Source organism: Bombus huntii, chromosome 10 (genome assembly GCF_024542735.1).
Source record: "Bombus huntii isolate Logan2020A chromosome 10, iyBomHunt1.1, whole genome shotgun sequence".
NCBI lineage: Eukaryota > Metazoa > Arthropoda > Insecta > Hymenoptera > Apidae > Bombus > Bombus huntii.
Genome location: NC_066247.1, coordinates 13,386,763 through 13,409,521, shown reverse-complemented (window position 1 = coordinate 13,409,521; position 22,759 = coordinate 13,386,763). Strand labels below are relative to the sequence as shown.

Sequence of the window (22,759 nt, the reverse complement as noted above, 5' to 3'; positions counted from 1 at the left end):
TAGAACGATAGTTATAACGTTGCATATGACGTAAATAGAGTCCTGTAACCGATATTTTATCGAGTTGGTTTCTGCATGAAAATTGTTCAAAGTCGATATAAAGAAAATTGCCGATTGCTCGATTTAATTCGTCTAGTTAAAAAATTAGATTCTCCACTTACACCAAGATCTCCCCAACTGAAGTACAAATCCCTCGCTTCGGTCGATAGGGAGAGGAGGACGGCGAATAACGTATAACTCAACGCAACGTTCCTGCGACGTTTTTCGACGTAATTATTCGCCAGCCAAAAACCAACGAATTTCATGTAGAAACTCGTGATGATGATAGACAGATCTTTGACTTGCCTAGAGCTCATACCGAGTGTTCTATGGTAGAATGCTTCGATCTTCGATTCTATCGAATGTTTCCAGCTTGTCTATTATCCATCCCGAAGGACACTAACGCGATGTTCCCGATCCCTTGATACCTTTCCGCTTTGTTGTCTGGCTCGTTTCTCCTTTTCTACTTCGTGGACAACTGGTTATTCTGAACGTCATAGTAATTGCGCGCGAAGAGTAAAAGCGGTGTCGGATCGATAAATTATGTATTATTCCAGGTAAACGATGAACGTTCGGACGTGACGACAATGTATTATATATCCGACAGTTCAAGAGATTTGTTTCGTGGAAGTCTCTGAAGAGCGTTGTGCGCTCCAATTCGATCATGGTTGCTGCTTTCGAGCATAACAGTGGAATTTGCGAGGATTGTTTGTAAATTGTTCCGTAAGTATCCATTTTTTTCTTTTTTGCGTGTTTTAGCGCTGCATGTCAAATACAAATTATGCTGAATGTGTCGATAACGTACAGGTCAATGGAAGGTGTACATCAAACTTGTCACCGACTTAAGACACGATCGTTACAATTACCGATGTTGCGCGGTTAGAAATGGAAATAGGCTATACTTGTATTAGTAGTATTTTTAATTTTGCGTTGCCTTGGAAAAGTGTATAATATATTCGATACGCTGTGTGTAGAATGGAGGGAAAGAGTGGACGATCGGTGAAAGAGTGTATCCAATCGTATTCGCCCTCGTGACGTACGATCGGGGGTGATAGATCGATGATCGATCGAGTATTAAAGTTTATTCGCAACCATTAAAATATTTTTATTATCTAAATTCATGTTTATACTATGAATTATTTATTCTTCATTTTCAAAGACGATTTCCTTATGAGCGTAAAGTATGACATTGTAGTACTCATAAGCTGTAATATTATAATTTTAGTGTCGTCATAGGATTCGTCCAAAAATTTATATGTTTCTGGTAATGCGTTGCAAAAAGCGATATTTGTAGGATGAGCGGGATTAAGTAAGAAATGGAAAGATACAGGAAAGAATCCACCAGCGGTCAGATAGCATGGTCGCGTTGATTTCATTATCATCATCTTCGCGTCTTCTCGTAACATTCTGCCAGTTTAGGTCATTGGCAAAGTCGTCCACCAGCCTGTGTACGTTGCCAAGCTAATATTCGAACTTTCCTTCATTAAGCCGTGGCAAGTGTACGTGAAGAAACTGATATGGATAAAGTTGCCAAACATGTGGAACACGAAAATCAGTCGTGTACCAGGGGATACATCTGCCTGTGTACATAGTATAATATATTCGTATTTAAATCAGACGATATTCCGATACAGCTATTAAATATATTTAAAACGAACGAATATTTGTTTTTTTCGACAAACGAATGAATCTGTGCAAGTTTGAGGAGGTTTAACGCGAGAAATATGTGTATCTCAAAAGTTGGACAAACATAAAACGAGACGAACTTACACGTGCGATTTAACGATTTTAATATAAGAGTTAAACGATGAAATTTGCGGTAATTGTGTTTCTGCGTATTTAAAAAAATAGAAAAACAAATCCGATGTTCGCACGTACCAAAAGTATCTCGTCCGTGTCGAAACACATCAGCAAGCTAAAGATGACTATATGGCCGAAGATCGGAAACCTATAAACATATTCGAGCCTTTCGCAGAATTTGATCAACGATTGATGCTGCCGAATGCATTTTTTCAACGCTATGTAGCACTTGTCGGCGTAATCGATCTTATCCGTTTGCTGGTCGATGATCTTCCACAGATCCAAAAGCCTGTTATGGAGCATACGGAATTGGCAGATCACGTGCATATTCAGTATGCATAAGAAGTTGTCGCAGGCCATATAGGTTACACAGATTTGTTGCACAGACGCTAGCTGTGTAAATAGTGATTTTCCATAGTAAAATCATAATTGTGCTCGCTAGGTTTTCACCTTCTTCGGCGAATATTACAGCGCTATTTACTTAATTCCTAATTACTATCGAATATGCTCGTTAATTAGACACTGTCGTGTTTCATGGACTTAAATGGAGATACCTGAATGACGAACATTATTTCGTAATACGGTGTCACGTATATCGGCAGATCGACCCTGTTAGAATTTAATCTTGGAATTAAGATTAATAATCTGTGGAAGACACAGTGTTTGTGTTGAAATAATACAATGTGATATTTATTAAACAATTATTTCAAGAATTATAAATGTGCGTTCTGGAATGTAGACAGTTGGCTAGTTATTCACAGACTAACTGGCTTAGTGACCCATGGCCCTTGAAAAGGTTTAGAGCCCCACTTTCCATGCAGTAATGAGTGTGACCTGTGTAGGTGTCTGTGTGGCGTCACATGTGGCACAGAACCTTCTAGTAGTTTCTCGACGTGCCCATCTAGAATGTTCCGTCCATATCCTCACGCTTCTTTCGGCGAATTTTTCGAAAGAGCATGCACGTGCTAGCCGCCGTGGTGCATCTCACGAACGCACGCTAGTGGGTATGGCGCTGGGCAACCAAGGGAAGAATCCGTACGATCAATTACCTTATCTGCATGCTATTGATATCGTTGTAATTCAACAGACCCACATTGCGACCGGAAGTGTCCTCTCTGAGCCAGTGCTTCTAATGTTCGCTGAAATATAACGAAACACGAGTTTCTGTTTTGTAGTATCTTTCTGGTTGTTACAAATATTTGCTTTAAAATCAGCTTTCGCTAGAACGAGTTTAGATTTTTATCCAAACGAGACGTTTATTTCTTACTTAGATCGTTAATTTATCTCTTCAATTTCCATAACTTAAGAACAAACAACAACTTATCGTGATTTGGGAAATTTCTTTTCTTATCGTTTTATAACTTATAGATTGTTTTACTATATGTTGATGAAAAGTAAATGTGAAAAATGGAGTATTATTCTTCTAGTGCGAAATATTGATGTTTATTCCATTATTTCGAAAATTATTACTTTCTTTCTGTAGAAAAGAAGCTTTATTTAATCTTTTGATCGATGAATTAACTTACCGCAGATTGGTGCGACTGCATAGAAGGAGACAATAATTTGTATAACAGACATTATAAATAGCGACCACAGTTTGCAAACTTTCTTGCATTCCGCGAAAAGTATCTTCTCGTCGAGATCATAATTCAAGTGCCAAAAATGCTTTTGGGCGTGTACAATTATATAAGAGAATTCCGTTTTATAAAGGTTTATCATCGAAATTTTAAACATCGCTAATATCGTGTTCAATACGTTGGCTGCCAGAAAGATACAATGCTGAAAAAATGATTCTAATAAATTGCAATAAATGATCGATGGAAAGTGATGTTTAACATTTAATTGTTACGACTTGCTATGTGAAGAGCAATATTACGATTGAGTAATACTTTTACAGTTAGAAAATTTAAGTTAAAGGAATATTTAAAATAACATTAGACAAACGCTTCTAACTGCCCCAATCTGCAATGAAAAAATGTCTTCAAAGTTCTGTAACGATATTTAATTCCGTATAATATATTTCATCCAAATAACTGTACTATTGATTTACCAACACGCAGTACAAGTAAGTACTTATACGCAGTTTAATAGTAACGTTAAAATTTATACAAAAACGGAGAAAATTTTTCACGGGGGTTACTTATTTTCTTACTCACGTCCAAATCGTTCAAATTGTGACAAATATCCGCGTACATGCTATAAACGCTTGTAATCATGGTATAGAATACCGCGAATTTTCCTTGCCTATCTTCGGTTTTGTTCGCCGATTTCCAAATACCCGCGATTTTCAGCAGCAACCGTGATATTTTAATGGATATATCTGTGTATCGTTCGGTATGTATGACAATCCTTTCTTCCCAATCCTGATTCTAAAATCACTCAATAGATAGTAAACTTAGCGATACCAAGTGGCATTTTGATCTGCCTAGACACTCAATATTTCGTGGTAGATACGTGTCTTACTTAAACAAACTTTTGGCGACCAGAAAACGAATATGAATATTTTATTCCTGACGTAATAAGAGCATAAAACGATAAAGAATAATAGAGTTGTCGATCAAAGAGAAACCGTTGCGCACTTACATTAAAATTTCCCCAAGGAAAAGCGCTCCGACCGCGTAGATCAGAGCGAAACCTCTGCGACCTTGTTCATTTCGAATCGTCGCTAGCCACAGGTCTACGATTTATATGGAAAAACATGCACAAATTACTCAGATGTCGTGATTCTGCATCATTCGCGCGGTGAACGTCGAATAATCGAAGCAAGGGCGATGTAGTATCGCATCAATTATAACCGATCGATTTTTAACGAGACGCTCTCACGATTTGTGTCTACGCCAATCAAAAATTCGCGTAGCTGCCTGTAATGTGTCCTGTTCTCGTGTGAAGTGTAGGCGTTGCAACGTAATCGAAAATGCATTATTCACGATTCGAGGGTGTTTGAATGGAACAAGTAACCATAGAAAGAACGAGGAACGATCGTGACCGTGCATAAGATGGCCTGCGATTCATTTCACTCGTTTTAAGCGATGGAAGAGTGCTTTGTCTCGTGGCTCCATGGAACTCTTACGTTTGTCCAACGTAATATCGCAGCTCAAGTTGCTGCAGAGGATCCGAGGGGATAAAGTTTGTGCTTGAATTTATTCTGAAAATTTTTTGTTAATTTTTCAAATGCAAGGAAGATTACGTCGCATAAAAGGATCCTATTCTTTTTTAACGCGAAATCAAGGAACTTGTACGTTCACTGATATCATTAGATAATATTAAATTTATTCTTGTAATTATGTAGATATAAATAGCGACATTTATTTGCAAATATTAAAATATTTCCATAATGTCCGTGCATTTATGGTTAACTATTCCGCTGCTGCTTTTATAGACGATTCTCTCATGAGAGTGAAGTATGACATCGTCGAGCTTATAAGCTGTAACAAGAAATTTTATCAAGGTGTTTTACAATTTTCCATGTACATACGTATTCTATTATAATTACAGATATGTAAAAACGTGTACGTAATAGGCAGAAATGTAAAAATATGACGCGTACAGTATCGTAAGTAAAATTTACGTCACGTAATTTCCAAGACACCACATACGTGATTTATATTCAAATTTTGCTTATTTAAGGACAAAAAACAGTTACATATCGTACCGGATTGCAAAATGTGGTATTTTTAGAGTAAATGGAATTAAAAGAAAGAAATTGCTGCATACCGCGGTAGATGTTTCCAAAGTGACGGGAAAGAATCCTCCGGCGGACAGATAACACGGTCGCATCGATTTCATAATCATTATTCTCGTATCCTTCCGTATCTTCCTGCCTGTTTCGGTCATTGGCAGAATCATCCACCATCCTGAATACGATGCCGTGCTAATATTCGTGCTTTCCTCTACTAAACCATTGCAGATATACGTGAAAAAAATGATGTGGGTAAAACTGCCGATCATGTGGAAGAAGAAAATGAGTCGTGTCCCGGGAGATACGTCCGCCTACGTACAAATTTTTTAAGTGACCACCGTAAGCAATATAGCTTTTATTTTAAATCTAGTAGGTACCGAATAATAGTAAAACGTTCGATCGCTCTTGTCTAATTTTATTAAATTGTTAATTTGAGAAATATGGCGTATCCACGATAGCTTTTTAGTTAATTCGTTTTAAATCGCTCACACGTACCAGAATGACCTCGTACGTGTCGAAACACATCAGCACGCTAAAGATAACCATGTGGCTGAGGATCGGCAGTGTGTAAATGTCGTCGAGTTTAGCGCTGAATTCGATCAACGATTGATGTTTTCGGATGCATTTTTTCAACATTACGTAGCATTCGTTCGAGTACTCGACGATATCTGTTCGCTCGTCGATGTTCGACCATAGATTCACTAACGTGTTCTGCAGCATACGAAATTGGTAGACCACGTGTAGATTTAGCACGCATAAGAAGTTGTCGGGGCATATATAGCTCGCGCCAATTTGTTGTACGACCAGTAACTGTGTGTGTAAATAGCAATTTATCATGGAGTTATCGATGACAAGTTATTACGATTGCTCGCAGAAGAAGCGGACAGCCTCGTACTCCTGCGATTCGCTTAACATCGCCTCCACGATCGCCGAGAGGGGCAATCTCTCGCCTATGACGTGACAGCAGTCACAGATGTCCGCTGCCTCGCTCCGATCCGGAACACCTGGGTCATCCTGTAGGCATGGTGTTACCTGGGCAGCGTCTAAGGCTGTCTCGCTCGTGTATGCCCCAGTACGTATGAATCATCGTAATAACATGTGTTGCGTTAATTCATTCTTTCCTATTGTTACTCGTAACACCATTCTGGTACGAAGGGCGCAAAAAGGAAAAGGTTGATTGCTACCCTTTGGCATAGACGGAAAGACACATAAAAGATGTATTCGTCAATTACGCATTTGTTCGCTGATCAATTTCTCTTACATTATTGACAGAAATTTGTGCGTATTACACTGTCATTACACTACCGATGCGATGCTTTAAACCACCTTTAACTCTCGAAACTACTATAGCTGAATTATTCGATAATACGGTTGGTAAAAGAATACAAAGGCATACAGTAGATGTGTAAGTTCCAATTTAAATTACCGAATATTGGTTCTTATAAAAATAATAAGAAATTTACACACATTTGTTCGCGTGTTCGTGTTGTAGAAGAACACCGAGCGTCAATATGCGACCGAATGGATTTATGAATATGGATTATTTTGATGATTGAATATGAGTGTAACTCGACTTTTAAGCGTCAACATATAACGAATTAAACTTCAAATGCAATTTTCATTATTTTTCATTGTAGTTTTATTTCACTTTGCAGCAGCACCCCTTACATTCTTTATCATCTGTTACTAGTCATTCTGTATACTTGCAATTGAAATATATATATTAAGAATTGAGAGTCTCCTGTGTAGTTTGTCTTAACAGTGTGAAATATGATACCGCAGTACTTAAAACCTGTAACAATAATACGTATAAGCAATAGATATCCGACGTGTATTTTTTGTACCTTTTTACATTTTCGCACACTGTACAGTTTTACGCAGATAAATTTATCAATCGCTGCAATTTTGACAAATGCCACAACATTTCAATTACCCGAGTGTATGTCTCTAGAGACACGACGAAGAATCCATAGCCTGTTATGCAACAAGGTACGCCAGATCTTATAGTAACGAGTATCAAGTCTTTTCGCATCATCATACCGCTTTCGGTTGCAGGCAAAAATGACCAAGGTCCTTTATACACTGCCAAAGCTACGCTCGTGCTTTCTTGCATGATGCAGTCACAGCTGTAGGTGAACATCAGTAATTGGCATAGACAGGCTATTAATTGGAAGCTGAAGATGAAACGTGTTCTGGTAGGTGCTCCTGGCTGCGAAAAGATGCGTTATTAGCGCGCAATAGCTTGTCTGAAGTATGAACAGTGCTCATAATTTTTAAATGTTCGATATAAACACTTTTTACAGACGACGTGTGATTTGCCACGATCGTCATAGTAAGTACAATATATGGTCTATTCTAGACCGCGGATATGTAAATTCGATATTTCCGCGAATAAAATCAAAAAGACGGAACTAGGGTAGTTTAGGTAAACAGTTATTCCATCGACTAAATGTTATAGAGAGTGCCGTAGTCTGATTAGTTTGTATATTCTCGTATATGGTATGTATTCTGTACATTTTTGTACTTTGTGCATACAGAGTTCGTGATACTCTCTGAGATGTAGGAATGTAAAAATGAATAATTGATATGAATGCGTTACACTCACCATAAGTATCTGGTACCCATCGAGACACATTACCAAACTGAACGCCAGCACTTGCGCCAAAACAGGCAAATTAAATACCGATTCCAGTTTGCGACAATAAGCTATGAGAGCTTGATGTTGTTGAATATATTTCTTAAAGACGGTGTAACATTTATTTGCCGATGATCCTGTGAACAATTTTGGATTTGTTTCTCCCTTCTCTTTATTCGTTAAATCGGTCATGCGGGACATTTTATATTGCAGTATTTGAAATTGAGTAGCTAAGTGTAGACTCATGACGCATAATAGATTGTCGAAACAGAAATAGCCGACTCCAACATAATACAATGACATGAGCTGTGAATGTATAAAGATTTCCATTGTTTTGTTATTGGTATTAAATTTAACGGTATTATATACGTTGAGTATTATGGAAAGGAAATAATTCAGTACCTGCAACAGAAGTGTTATTTCATAGTATGGTGTCTCTGTCAGTGGCAAGTCAATCCACATATTAAATGGAAGCTCCCTATCCGATTCGTTCCTTCCAATATTTTCTGGTATAGATACAGAATGGTATAATTCTTTGTAAATATTCAGTAGAAAATATACAGTATTTAAGTTCAAAAATGGTTTAGTTAGCTTTTTGAATCTGTCATTGATTATACTTAGATATTTTTGTGCACTTTTGGATAAGAAATGAAAGAATAAAAATTCCAATTTAAGATTAAGTGACTTACCAAGAATTGGACTAAGGGCGTAACAAATAAGGGTCGCTTTGGTGGTGAATATTACGAAACAAACAAAGACGGTACATTTGCGTTTGCAGTCCATATAAATCTTTTTCTCGTACTCATCGTAATTCTCGTGCCAAAATCTTTGTTGCGTATATGCGATTAAACGAAAAAATTTTTGTTTATGCGCAAGTAATACTGTCATCTTCAGAAGAGGCATTAGGATCGCCAAAATGTTGCACACGTTGTAAATGCGGGTCTGTAAGCAGAGAAAATGTAACCAAAATGTAGAACTGCGGATGGATTCTATTTCACTTGTGCGTTATCCAATTTAGGTATTACAAACGAGAAAACAGAGCACAAGCCACGATATTACCAATTTATGAGAAAACAACCGTTTTATGGGAAAAATAAGTTGTTTCAAGAAATCTAGTACATTGTAATTGTGTTAAATGATAACCAAATTATGCTACAAGTTTTATAACTGTGTTATCAAATTGTAAATTGTATAGTTCTTTTTATCACAATGTCTTGCGTTTTATTCCAGAAATAATCAATAAATTTTGTTTTACATATTGACTTATTAGCTTCTGTAACTTGAAATGAAACTGGACTATTACAGAAATTTAGTCCACAACTGTATCGTTCGTCGCGATTTATCTCTCTTCACATATGTCGGTAAAGATAATTGTTCGAATACTTACACTTAAATCACCGAACGAATAGTAAGTATCCGTAACCTCTATCCATAGAGCAAAGAGAATAATGGAGAACGCGTAAATCAGCGTAATAAGTCTGACGCGTCGTTCCAATTGGTTTTTCGACGTCCATAATCCAACGAGCTTCATAAATGTCGACGTCAAGCTGATAGATATGTCGTGGCTCTTCAGAAAACTCATATCGTACTGCTAATATTCTAGTATGTTAGGACATTGAACTGGTACACTTGTACACGATCTACATCGATTATTGCAACGTATTAGAGACGATCAGTCGCTTTGATGTATTGGCATCCTTTCATTCACCGATATCGTACTTTGTGTCTACCTTATTATTATTATCATTGATGCACCGTTATTTGATGTTTCGGAAAAGAAATGACGAGAAAGAACGAAAGAAAAGAAAGGAGCGAACGTTCGATCACGATAGCCCAGGATTACTATTCTTTGCTCCGAATGAACAACGAGTGGATGGGATCGATCGAGTTATACATTATTCCGGGGTTACGAGACCCTCTGTGAAATCGAAGTGCTGTTCGACAGCTGTTTCGTTTTGCCAAAGGAAAATTTATCTTGCTAAATTAGGCATACGACTTAAGAATGTTGTCTATAATTTCCTTTGATAGAATTTACGAGGAAAAAACTTAGATCGCTTGATGCAGCGGCGGCGCGTTAAAGTGACGAAGATGATACATGTCTTTTTTTATCTTGCTTCTATGATTTGTGAAGGGTGCTGTGCAGATTCGGTGATATTGTAGCTATGAAACGAATAAAGAAATTTCGGCAACATTTGTTCTCTTACGTCTGTGTGTGATGTCAGTTGCTTGTAGTAGGCAATAGAATATTGTTGTCTACGTACTTGGGTTTCTTCTGGATAAAGGGGTCTTTTTTATACTGTCAATAACATTTAAACGTATGACTTTGTATGAAGCTATGTTTTTGAAATTCCTTGCTTTATTCGAAATTTCAGTTATATTTAAATCACCGTTCGACTGGTATCTCAACAATGTAAAGTACTATGACACCACGAAGCTGAAAACTGCGAAAAACGAATAAACAGTTTAGGCGTGTGATGATTTTAAACGTTCCTAATAAAATCTGATATAACTATGATAATTATAGATAGGGATTATACTGGGAAGTGAAACTTTTATTGTTAGGATTGGAATCGGATATTCTCCTCGTATAAAGTCGAGCAAATAATTTAACACTAGCAATTCGATGTCGCCTGCCTTGTAAGGGAGTCATCTTTATTCTTGTATAAATTTAGTATTTGTTCAACAAATACCAATATTATACTATCTTTGATCTGTCATCTATTATCGCATTGGACGTCCTACGTTTATAATTTTAATTAGTGAAAGATTGTCTCATTAAAGTGAAGTATGACATCGCGGTACTCAGCACCTGTAAGAGGAACATTTATTTATTATATTTTCATATTTCATAAAGAAATTGCGACTTTTTGTAAGAATATGTTTGGATGTTTCATAAAATAACGTATCGCTTTTTTCTATATTCTTTACCTTTTGGTAATTTTAAGAAAACAGCTCCATGAAACGGAACGAAATGAATAAACGAATAAATTATAACCGAATGCATTGTAAGAATAATAATAATAAGAACCTTGGTACAAGTTTCCAGAGAGACAGGAAAGAACCCGCTGGCAGTTAAGCAGCAAGGCTTACTCGATCTCAGGATGATCATTGTCAGATCTTTTCGTAGTAATTTCCCAATTTTGTCCATCGTTAGATGGGTCCAGGGGCCAGAATAAACAGCAGTGCCAATATTCGTGCTTTCTCGTATCAGAGTATCGCAACTGTACGTGAACAGCAATAACTGGCTGGAACTGCCCACTATGTGGAATACGAAAATCAGTCGCCGTGTAGGAGGTGAATTTGCCTGCATGCACATTAACGAATTTAACCGAACGATTTAAAGATTATAACGAAACGGTAGTGGTAAGCGTAGAATAATAATAACAAAAATTTGGAATGTAAACGGAGAATAAAACGGCTATTTTAGGGAGAGTAGTCCATGTTTGCTAATATGACTACGGAACAGGATAGGATAACTATAATGTTTCGTACACGACGCGAAAAAGGAAGCATAAACTACTGCTTTGGAATGCTAGGAATGGGTGATTATTTACGTTTTTTATCATAATGGAAAGTACTTACCATAAGCACCTGGAAACCAACCAGACACAGTAAAAGGCTAAAGACAACTATGTGTCCAAGAACGATGTACGTAAATATATTGTTTAGTCTCTGACAATAATTAATTCGATCTTGATGTTCTCTAACGCAACATTTAAATACCGTGTGATAATTTTTCAAGTAATTTGATGGCAAGGTCTCTTTGATAGCGTGCTCGTTCGGTTGCTTTTCAATCGTTTCACCCAAGTACAACAACCTGTATTGTAATATACGAAATTGAGTGGCCGCGTGCAGATTTATCAGACACAAAAGATTGTCGAAACAAATGTAACATATACCAACGTGGTACAAAGAGAGAACCTGTATAAACATAAGAGTTACGTTGTGTCGTACAGTGTTTTGCTCCACGGAAAGCGATATTTTTCACGAGTCGAGCAAATAGACGAGCAAGTAAAACGCGTGTTTATGTATGTACCTGAAGCACGAATAGTATTTCATAGTATGGTGTCACACTCAATGGTAGATCGAGCCACATTCTAAATGGCAGAACTCTATCCGAATGGTTTCTTCCAATGTTTTCTAAAATATAAACGTACAATTCTATACTTCAAAGGGACGGTGCTTTATCGTTTATATACCTTTGATATTTATGAAACAAAGAGATTTTGGCGTAGAGTTTGGCACTTTTCATAAACAGGAAATACATCGATACTGCCACTTGAATCGATACACGTACCTACGATAGGCGTTAGCACGTAGCCGAAGACCGTGCCTTGAGCACAAACATTGATCAAAGAGATACACACGATGGAAATCTTTCTACAGTTTTGTAACAACAATAGCTCGTTGTAACTGTAATTCGTGTGCCAAAAATTCTTGTGCGTGTACACAAGCAGCTCGATGAATTCTTTCTTGTGTATAAATACGACGGACAATTTTAGCAATACCATAATAAGGCATAAAATATTGCAAGCCGTGTAAGCACAATCCTGCGATTAAAAAATGGTAGAAACGGAAACGCTTGAAGAATTTAAGAAGCGTAAAAAAGATCGTTACTGGTAAAAAGAATATTTATATACTCACGCCAAAGTTCGGCCACGAGTAGTAAAAGTCCCTGAACTGCACCCACACACCGAACAGGATCGCGACTACGGTGTACATCAAAGTTAACTGACGTGTACGTTCTTCTTCCTTGTTCTTTGTTAGCCAGAGACCGACGATTTTCATTAAAAAACTCGTCATCAGCAAAGCAAAATCTTTGGTGTACGACGCTTCGTTCTCTAGCTTCAAACAAGCCGGCGTAGGACTAACTTTTGTCTTTTCTGAATCTTTATCCATCTTGTCTCTTATTCTTCTTCTTGACACTGACGGACAAGTACCTATTCTTTCCTTCTTATTTTCATTTCGTGGCGTGAAAAGATATCGTGATTATTCAAGGGGTACGGAGTAGGTCGACACGTGCAACGTGTATGTATAATTAAAGAGAGACAGACCTGTGATCGGCTGTTAGGTAAAAAGGGAGTAGACGCTGCATTGTGCATCGAGCGTTGGCGTCTTGCACGTCACGTGGCGACGGAGTCTAGGGCTGCTGCGATCGACGATAAGCTTTCCAATTTTTTTACAACAAAGAGTCACGATCAACGATACCACACCGCTGATGGTTATGTAAGCTATTGTACGTTTTTATATTAATATATAAGTCCTCCTAGTAAAAGCAACTCTTTTCGCTTTTTGATAGCCGTCGTGCGTTCGGTAGAAAAATCACAGCTGTTGGTTTAACTATTTCTTAAATGTAGACAATGCCTTAGATCATTTTAGATATAGACGAAAGGATACTTAAAAATATTCAAGCTATTTCCACGTTTCACTTATAAAATTCGTAATACATACGAGGAAGAAAGAGACAGTACGCTTTGATTTAAAATCAAAATAACGTTTAAAGAGTAATCATAAAATGGATGACATGGTATTCGAGAAACATTTATTGCGATGTTATAGTAATATTAAATGTATCAAACTTACTCGTAGTAAAGATACGTTTAGAAAATAACAAACCCGATACAATATATAGCACTACGTGTAAATCAGTCTTGCCATTTCACGATCAATTACATGTGCAAAGACTCGTGGAGAAATAGAATCTTGGGAACAGTGTATTATCCCTTTTTATTTAAACACCAAGCAACGGTGCCGTTTGGCACCTTCGAATCGAACGAGCCCTGTAATTTATATTTTTGCTATTAACGACAAATGTACAAGTTATGAATTTGTTGCATCCAGAGATGTATTCCTTAGCAGAGTGAAATATGACATTGCCGTACTGAGAACCTGTAACGAGCGAATAATTACAATTCAACGATTATATAGAAAAATCGTAACGGAGATACAACGAATTCGATTACCCCGGTAAACGTCTGCAGCGAAACAGGAAAAAATTTTCCAGCTGTTATACAGCAAACCTTGTGCGATCGCATGATGATAATTAGCAAATTTTTTCGCACAGTGGCACCAGCTTCGTTCATTGGAAGGATTGGCCATGGTCCTGAGAATGAAGCGTTGCCGACATTGACACTTTGCCGCATCAAATCATCGCAACTATACGTGAACATTAACAGTTGACACAGAACGCCACACAAATTCAATACCAAACTGGCCTTCTTTGAGGTAGGTGTGTCCACCTATGGGAACACGATATAATCGATATAAAACTAATAAAATGGTTTTGGAAAACATTTTGTTTTGCAAATTTAAAATGTAGGTGTATTGGAAATTTCAATAATACAGATGGAGTTTTATACAGAAATCGATTAAATAATTCTAATTGATCGAAATAAATTAAAAAGAACAAAAAGCTTTCTCCATTTTTTCCACAATATACATTTAACTCGACTGATTATCCATACACGCGGGATCGGAATCTTCGAATTCAAATGAGAGGATCGTGGATGTTAGCGGATAACGGTGGAGTGGTAAATGTATAGTTAACGTATCCGGCTACAAAGTCCAAAGGATTTCGTAAAACTTACAGATAAGAACTACGTACGCAAGGCTGCAACACGTACACATACCAAATAATATAAGACAATCATTGTTACAGTTATATTATAGTTATAGTTGCATTCGCTGCATACATTCGGCCCAAAGAGTCGCGGTTTCGGTCTCTCGCTGTGGAAGCTCGGCCGAGATGGAAGGGCGAGCGATCGAAAATTGCGTGGCTGTGTCGAGCGAAAAAATGGGGAATGCGATTCGGGACAATATACACATACGAGATTGAAAAAAGAAAGGAAAGTAAAAGAAGACGTTAAGAAGAAAACGAAAATTCAAAGGCGAATGTCAAAGCAGGATAAAGGTAAATCAGGATTAGCTGACAACGAGTGTGAAGCAGTCTCTCCAGAACGAAAAGCAGAGAGGATCGATCGTGGAATAGAGATATTAGCGAACGGTAATGGCACAATGATCGACAAAAATCGACTGATTTTGAGTTCCGGCACGTCGTTGCTCTTCCGTGTTCACGGTTACTACGTATATTTTTTAACGCGAAACGTTTCCTAATAACGACGTAGAAAGATAACTTTGAACGTAAGTAACTGGAATAACTTGTAACGAGGCGACTTCTTAAAATATCTCGCTCGATAAAATATCTCAAAAAAATAACTCACCAGGAGTAGTTGAAATCCCACGAGGCATATTACCATGGCAAGAAACATTACCTGGGCAAGCACGATCAACGTAAAGATATTTTCCAACTTTTTGCAATATTCGATAAGCATTTGATGCTGTTGTACGCAATTTCTCAACTTTGTGCAACACATATTTGAATAATACGATAATCTTGCATCCGATTCGTATTCTTCTATCTGATTCTTCGTCGCGTTATCTATGCTTCTCAGCCTGTGCTGTAATATGCGAAATTGGCTGGCCACGTGAAGATTAACGATGCATAACAAATTGTCGAAACAAATGTAACACACACCGACATGGTACACACAGAGTATCTGCATAAATAAAAATCGGTTTCATCGAATTATATTTTAACCCCTTAACTTACAAGTACGGGCATAGCCCGTAGTACGATGATCGGACCAAACGTAAATATTACGGGCATAGTCCGTAGTACGATGATCGAGCCAAATATAATATATAATATAATATATAATAGCTTGTTTACGTTTTCGGCCCAAAATTCTCAAACGTAAATCGTAGGTTAAGGTGTTAAACAGGGTATATTTTTATTATTGTCGAGTCGATAAGCGATCGATTAGAAATACGATTACGAAATCGTTATTAGAATGAAATACGATCTTTTAAAAAATTAGGAGGAGATACGAATTAGCGGAGATATCTGTACCTGTATAGTAAATAGTATTTCAAAGTAAGGGGACGTTCCTACAGGAAAGTCGACCCACAAGTTGAACGGTAGTATTCTGTCAGATTCGTTTCTTCCTATATTTGCTGAACAGTAAAAAAATATTTACGTAATAATATATGTAACGTAATTGTGTATATAAATAAGCAATGGATGCAAAGATATGCTCTTTTACGTACCTATAAGCGGTGTTACCATGTAACCGGCACAAGTGCCTTGGGTACAAAAGATCATAAGAATAATGAAAATGTTGCATATTCGTTTGCAATCAGCTACAACTAGTATTTCTTGCGGATCGTAATACGGACGCCAGAAATTTTTCTGTGTGAACGTAATTAAATTAAAGAACTCTATTTTGTGCTTGTATATTACGCCGATCTTTAGGAAAACGATCGTCACGTATAAAATATTGCAACAGATAAAAACGCTATCCTGAAATTATAGATATGTACATGTGAGAATGGTACGAAACACGTTTGTAGATTGTTCGTTCTTCTTCCAGTACTCTTTCGATTTCAATTAGCATTATCAGCTAAACGAGACTACGTTTAAAAGTTCTTTACTAACTTAGAATTAGAAAACTTATAAATTTAAACTTAGAAAAATTATAAATTAGTTCGATATGATATTTTCTTCCTAACGTAATAGGAGCACAGAAGGATAAAGAATAATAGAGGAATCGATCAAAGCGAAACCGTTGCGCACTTACGCTAAAATTTCCCCAAGTATGATAGATATCTCTGATCGCGATACATATACTGATGAAAAGCGCTCCGACCGTGTAGATAAGCGCGAAATCTCTGCGACGTTGTTCATTTCGATTCGCCGCTAGCCACAGGCCTACGATTTTCATTAGAAAACTTGCCCAAATTATCGAAATGTCGTTATTCTGCATCATTCGCACGGTGAACGTCGAATAATCGAAGGAAGGGCGATGTAGTATGGCGTCAACTATAGCCGATCGATCTTTAACGAGATGTTAGACGCAGGGTCTTTAATCGCGACGACACTCTGACGATTTGCGTGTATGCCAATCAACAATTCGCGTAGCTGCCTGTAACGTGTCCTGTTCTCGTGTGAAGTGTAGGCGTTGCAACGTAATCGAAGATGCATTATTCACGATTCGAGGGAGTTTGAATGGAACAAGTGACGATAGAAAGAACGAGGAACGATTGTGATCGTACATAAGATGGTCTGCCACTGATTTCACTCGATTTAAGCGATGGATGAGTGCTTTGTCTTCTGACTCGATGGAACTCTTACGATTGTTCAACGTAATATCGTAAATCAAGTAGCTGCAGAGGATTTCGAGGGGATAAAGTTTGTGAGTGAGTTTATTCCGAAAATCTTTCGTTAATTTTTCGAATGCAAGGGAAGTTACGACGCATGAAAGAATCCTATTCATTTTTAACGCGATGACAAGGAAATTGTTCGTTCGGTGATATCACTCGATAATTCAATTTTAAATCAATTTTATTCTTGTAGGTATGTAGATATAAATACTGAAATTTATTTGCATTGTATATTTGCATTGTATATTTCTATTGTGCAAGTCCGTGCATTTATATAACTATTCCGCTGCTGCTTTTATAGACGATTCTCTCATGAGAGTGAAGTATGACATCGTCGAGCTTATAAGCTGTAACAAGAAATTGTATCAAGCTGTTTCACAATTTTCCATGTACATACGTATTCTATTATAATTACAGATATGTAAAAACGTGTACGTAATAGGCAGAAATGTAAAAATATGACGCGTACAGTATCGTAAGTAAAATTTACGTCACGTAATTTCCAAAACACCACATACGTGATTTATATTCAAATTTTGCTTATTTAAGGACAAAAAACAGTTACATATCGTACCGGATTGCAAAATGTGGTATTTTTAGAGTAAATGGAATTAAAAGAAAGAAATTGCTGCATACCGCGGTAGATGTTTCCAAAGTGACGGGAAAGAATCCTCCGGCGGACAGATAACACGGTCGCATCGATTTCATAATCATTATTCTCGTATCCTTCCGTATCTTCCTGCCTGTTTCGGTCATTGGCAGAATCATCCACCATCCTGAATACGATGCCGTGCTAATATTCGTGCTTTCCTCTACTAAACCATTGCAGATATACGTGAAAAAAATGATGTGGGTAAAACTGCCGATCATGTGGAAGAAGAAAATGAGTCGTGTCCCGGGAGATACGTCCGCCTACGTACAAATTTTTTAAGTGACCACCGTAAGCAATATAGCTTTTATTTTAAATCTACTAGGTACCGAATAATAGTAAAACGTTCTTGTCTAATTTTATTAAATTGTTAATTTGAGAAATATGGCGTATCCACGATAGCTTTTTAGTTAATTCGTTTTAAATCGCTCACACGTACCAGAATGACCTCGTACGTGTCGAAACACATCAGCACGCTAAAGATAACCATGTGGCTGAGGATCGGCAGTGTGTAAATGTCGTCGAGTTTAGCGCTGAATTCGATCAACGATTGATGTTTTCGGATGCATTTTTTCAACATTACGTAGCATTCGTTCGAGTACTCGACGATATCTGTTCGCTCGTCGATGTTCGACCATAGATTCACTAACGTGTTCTGCAGCATACGAAATTGGTAGACCACGTGTAGATTTAGCACGCATAAGAAGTTGTCGGGGCATATATAGCTCGCGCCAATTTGTTGTACGGCCAGTAACTGTGTATGTAAATAGCAATTAATCATAGAGTCATCGATGACAAATTATTACGATATATGCTACCACATTCTGTTTTCAAGAGTTTTTTAACCGGCGATCGTGTAGCAAGCAATTGTTACACGAGTCATCTTTTTTTTCATAAAATGAAAAGTTATTCTGACAATAAAAGACATAGTTATCGAAAGCTTAAACGTCTCGAAGTTTAGAGAGTCAGGAAATGATCGACATCTTGAAATATACATATTGAATATTTGGTATACCTCGAGAGCAAACATTATTTCGTAATAAGGTGACACAGTTAGCGGCAGATTGACCCACATTTTGAATGGAAGCAACCTCTCTGAATTATTGTTTCCAATATTCGCTAAAATACAGTGAAATATGAATTTTATAGGATTATCCTGATTTTTACAAATGTTTGTTTCGAAGTCAGACTTGAGTAGAATGAATTTAGGTTTCTATTCAATTACAAGGGTTATTTCTCAGGCCGATTTTTAAATTGGCTCCCTCAATTTCCATAATTTGGATCAGTTTTTTACTACGTATTTTAAAATATAGGTGCCTCGTTCCATTATTTGAAAAATTATGTTTTTTGTGTAAAAAAAGAAGATTTCTTTAGTCTCTTCATTACTGGATCAACTTACCGGAGATCGGCGTTATTGCATAGAAAGACAAGGCGGTTTGTGTAACAAAGAATAGAAATACCGTCCACAGTTTGCAAAATCTTCCGCACTCCTCGAAAAGTATCTTGTCATTGTCGTCATAATTGAAATGCCAGAAATGCTTTTGCGCATAAACGATCATATCCGAGAATTCTGTTTTATAAAAGTTTATTACCGAAAGTTTGAACATTGCCAATACTATGTTCAATGTGTTAGAAGCCAAAAAGATACAGTGCTGAAAAAATTATTTGTAACATTTCCAAAAGAACAGTTTCACAATATAATAATATTTTTACAGGTAGTAAGTTTAAGTGGCAGGAATATTTGATATAACTGGACAAGCGATTGGGCAAACGCTTCTCAAATCCTTCAAAATACAAGGAAAGAACGTTCCAAAGCTGTCCAACTATTGTACATACATATATCGAATTCCGCAAATGTATTGTACTGTTTACAAACACACTGTACAGGTAACTACACATGCGCAATTTAATAACCATAAAATTCCTATAGAAAGGGCAGAATGTTTTTTAGACTCACGTCTAAATTATCCATACTGTGAGAAATATCCACTACGTTCACGTACACTCCATAAACGAGTGCAACGATGGTATAGACTATCGTCAATTTCCTTCTGGTCTCTTCGGCGCTGTTCGTCGTTCTCGAGAGACCTGTGATTTTTAGCAAAAATTCTGACATTTTGATGGACATGTCTGTGTATCGTTCAGCTGGCATAGCAATAGTTCCTTGTCAATTTCTATTTTTTCGATTCTGAAGTCACGCGGTAACTAGTACTTGAAGACAATCACTTTGATCTATCTAGATATGCGATATTTTCTGATGGATACGTGTCTTACCTTCGTACGTAAAAGAGAAAAGGGAACAAATATGCAATTGACGAATATAAAACAAATATGAATCATATATTATGCACATATGCTATAAGGTAGGTGCGTGTGGTTGTTACACCATGGAACGAATGTACACCTAGTAGTTTGTCACGTATCGATTACCTTATCGCCAGAAGCAAAAATTACGATATAACGTATAGTCGTTTAGAGGAACAGCGCAGTTGTATGTATGCATGTAGCTGTCTTCGAATGCAGAGTCGTGACATGGTGTAGAAAGATGTGTATTTGCCGCGATATTGATATTGCGTTAACACGGTTAAAGCGTCTTCTCCATTGCAAAATGAATATCAATTCTACAGCGACATACTTTAACAGGTATACTATTATCTATTTTATATATCGGTACGTACATTTTGTAATATGCAAATGCGTTTGAATATGTGCTTTGTTCCGTCTAAAGGAACGAAAAAACGCGACGATTTTCGTGGGTATTGTTGCGACGTGTTGCTAAACGCTTGGTCCAGTATTAAAAATGCAACATAATGGAAAGTGCATGGCGGAAACTTTTGTCGAACGAAATTGAACAAACACACGGACAAGAAAGGAAAATGGATGAGAAGGACGAAGAGGTTGTCGCTACATTGCGTAGAATACCAGGATGCGATGCTTGCACAATAATAATACCGATGTAATAATAATGACGATTTTATACGAATGGAAACAGCGAATGAAGGTCAGCACGAAAATATACCTTCTCACGCCGAGGTGCTCTGGCGTGCGAGAAAGCGATTCGATGGTTCCAAGTACAAAAAGAATACAACTCTATAGAGTCACTGGGGTTGGAAAATGATGTGGCCTAGCAACGAATATGATAGAGACGATAGATATGATCAACATGATCATAAACGTTTATGGAAATTAATCTGAATCTTTGTTCGAACAATCGTAATTTTATAGCAGTTTCATAGAAAAAAAGCGATCGTTCGATTATCTGAAAATTCCAGACTTTGTCTCGTTATTAGTTCGAATAAGGCAGGCTCTGCTGTATCGTGCAATGGAATTTCATACAATGTACGTGTATTTTCGCGTTTCAAATTAATCGAATTAATTAAATTATCATAGGTATCGCGACACAAAGAACAAGACAAGTTTACAGTGGAAGTATTTTATTACATATCCTTTTATCATTTTCATTGAGAAAATACGTATACTTATTCGCAACTCGTTATATTTAATCTTTATGAGGGGCGGGGGGAGGGGCGTGACTCACTGTCGCGATCGCCTCTATTTTCAATTGTTCAATTGTACAACCAGAGATCGAGAGATAGTTAGAAATAGGGGAAGCAAACGAAAGTTTTATTGCTACTTCCACCGCTGAATACGTTATTTAGAGGGTGGATGAAACGTTCTAGAGGCCGATCGACACTGAATCGTCGTCCCGCGGCAATGTCCGGACGCTATACCGAAACGTACAACAAACGAAGACTCAGCCCGCGCAAAATCTTTACGTATCGAGGGCTTTGAATCGTACAGTGTTTTAAATATCGTAATACGGTTACAGCGAATAAAACGGGGACAGAGGGGTAGGAGGGCAGTTAGGAGAAGGGCCAGGGCAACAGGCATCGACATTGGTAACGTTTCTCTGTGTTTCTCTTTTTCTCGTTTCTTTTTCGTTTTTTCTTCTTTTTTTCTGTTTTTTGTCTTCTTTTTTTCTGTTTTTGTCTTCTTTTTTTACTTGGTACATACACACACATTTCGATACAATATTAAAACACTTATCAATTTCATTTGCAAACATTTCCTTACCTAGTATGTTTCTATTATTTCATCGTTATTCGGATAATGCCGCTTATCCATATAACACGCGTACCCATCAAAGCAACGATAAAACGAAACTGAAAGATTGTTCTCTCGCCTACGTTAGTGGCTTCCTTTATTTTATTTATTTATTTATGTTTTTCTTTTTTCTTCGTGGTGAAGTTTGCGCTCTTAAACCGAAGGATCTACGTTTATCATGGTGCACGGATAAATCGTTCTATCCAACAAGTAAATTCCAGAATTGCCTATCAAAGTCGAAAAGCTGCTCATCGAAGGGCAATTACAGCGATGATAATCTCCTCTTTTTACGGTAACGATAACGATAGCGACAATGATGGTAATAATCATAATAACGATAATGGTAAAGATTCCGAAGGAGGTGACGCGAGCTTGTAACTGCCATGTGCAGATTCCACCATTCTTCGTCTTTTACGAACCGATCGAGAGAAGCTGTCCGAAATCAGCTCTTAAACTTAACGTATTAACGATTATTAAGGATTTCTATCATTTTTTTCGCTCCTTTTTTATCTCTTTTTTTTCGTCATTATCAACGATGTGGCGTAAATCGATCGCTATTTTGCAACAAGTTATCGATTATTTCATCTAAACGTCGTATCTTTCGAGGAAACATTCTCGCAAGCGATTCTTCGTC

General features: G+C 37.3%; 3 protein-coding genes and 1 pseudogene across 3 annotated transcripts; all 4 read right to left on the bottom strand.

Moving 5' to 3' along the window:
• Nucleotides 1-915: 915 nt before the first annotated feature.
• LOC126870574 (odorant receptor 30a-like) lies at nt 916-4,759 on the bottom strand (annotated as a pseudogene).
• A 436-nt stretch (nt 4,760-5,195) lies between these two features.
• On the bottom strand, nt 5,196-9,735 carry LOC126870573 (odorant receptor 13a-like). The gene is made up of 9 exons (XM_050628389.1): nt 9,541-9,735; nt 8,843-9,095; nt 8,556-8,659; nt 8,124-8,459; nt 7,452-7,727; nt 7,245-7,310; nt 5,984-6,328; nt 5,554-5,829; nt 5,196-5,264 (listed from the first exon to the last, which is right to left on the bottom strand). Exons 1-9 carry the CDS (start codon nt 9,733-9,735, stop codon nt 5,196-5,198), a joined length of 1,920 nt encoding a protein of 639 aa, XP_050484346.1.
• Nucleotides 9,736-10,787: 1,052 nt separating this feature from the next.
• On the bottom strand, nt 10,788-13,204 carry LOC126870492 (odorant receptor 30a-like). Its single transcript, XM_050628270.1, has 6 exons — nt 12,798-13,204; nt 12,451-12,703; nt 12,190-12,293; nt 11,736-12,074; nt 11,182-11,457; nt 10,788-10,962 (listed from the first exon to the last, which is right to left on the bottom strand). Exons 1-6 carry the CDS (start codon nt 13,050-13,052, stop codon nt 10,906-10,908), a joined length of 1,284 nt encoding a protein of 427 aa, XP_050484227.1. The 5' UTR covers nt 13,053-13,204; the 3' UTR covers nt 10,788-10,905.
• A 373-nt stretch (nt 13,205-13,577) lies between these two features.
• LOC126870571 (odorant receptor Or2-like) lies at nt 13,578-18,861 on the bottom strand. Its single transcript, XM_050628388.1, has 6 exons — nt 18,431-18,861; nt 16,260-16,401; nt 16,063-16,166; nt 15,425-15,709; nt 14,117-14,392; nt 13,578-14,042 (listed from the first exon to the last, which is right to left on the bottom strand). Exons 1-6 carry the CDS (start codon nt 18,800-18,802, stop codon nt 13,974-13,976), a joined length of 1,248 nt encoding a protein of 415 aa, XP_050484345.1. The 5' UTR covers nt 18,803-18,861; the 3' UTR covers nt 13,578-13,973.
• Between the last annotated feature and the right edge of the window lie 3,898 nt (nt 18,862-22,759).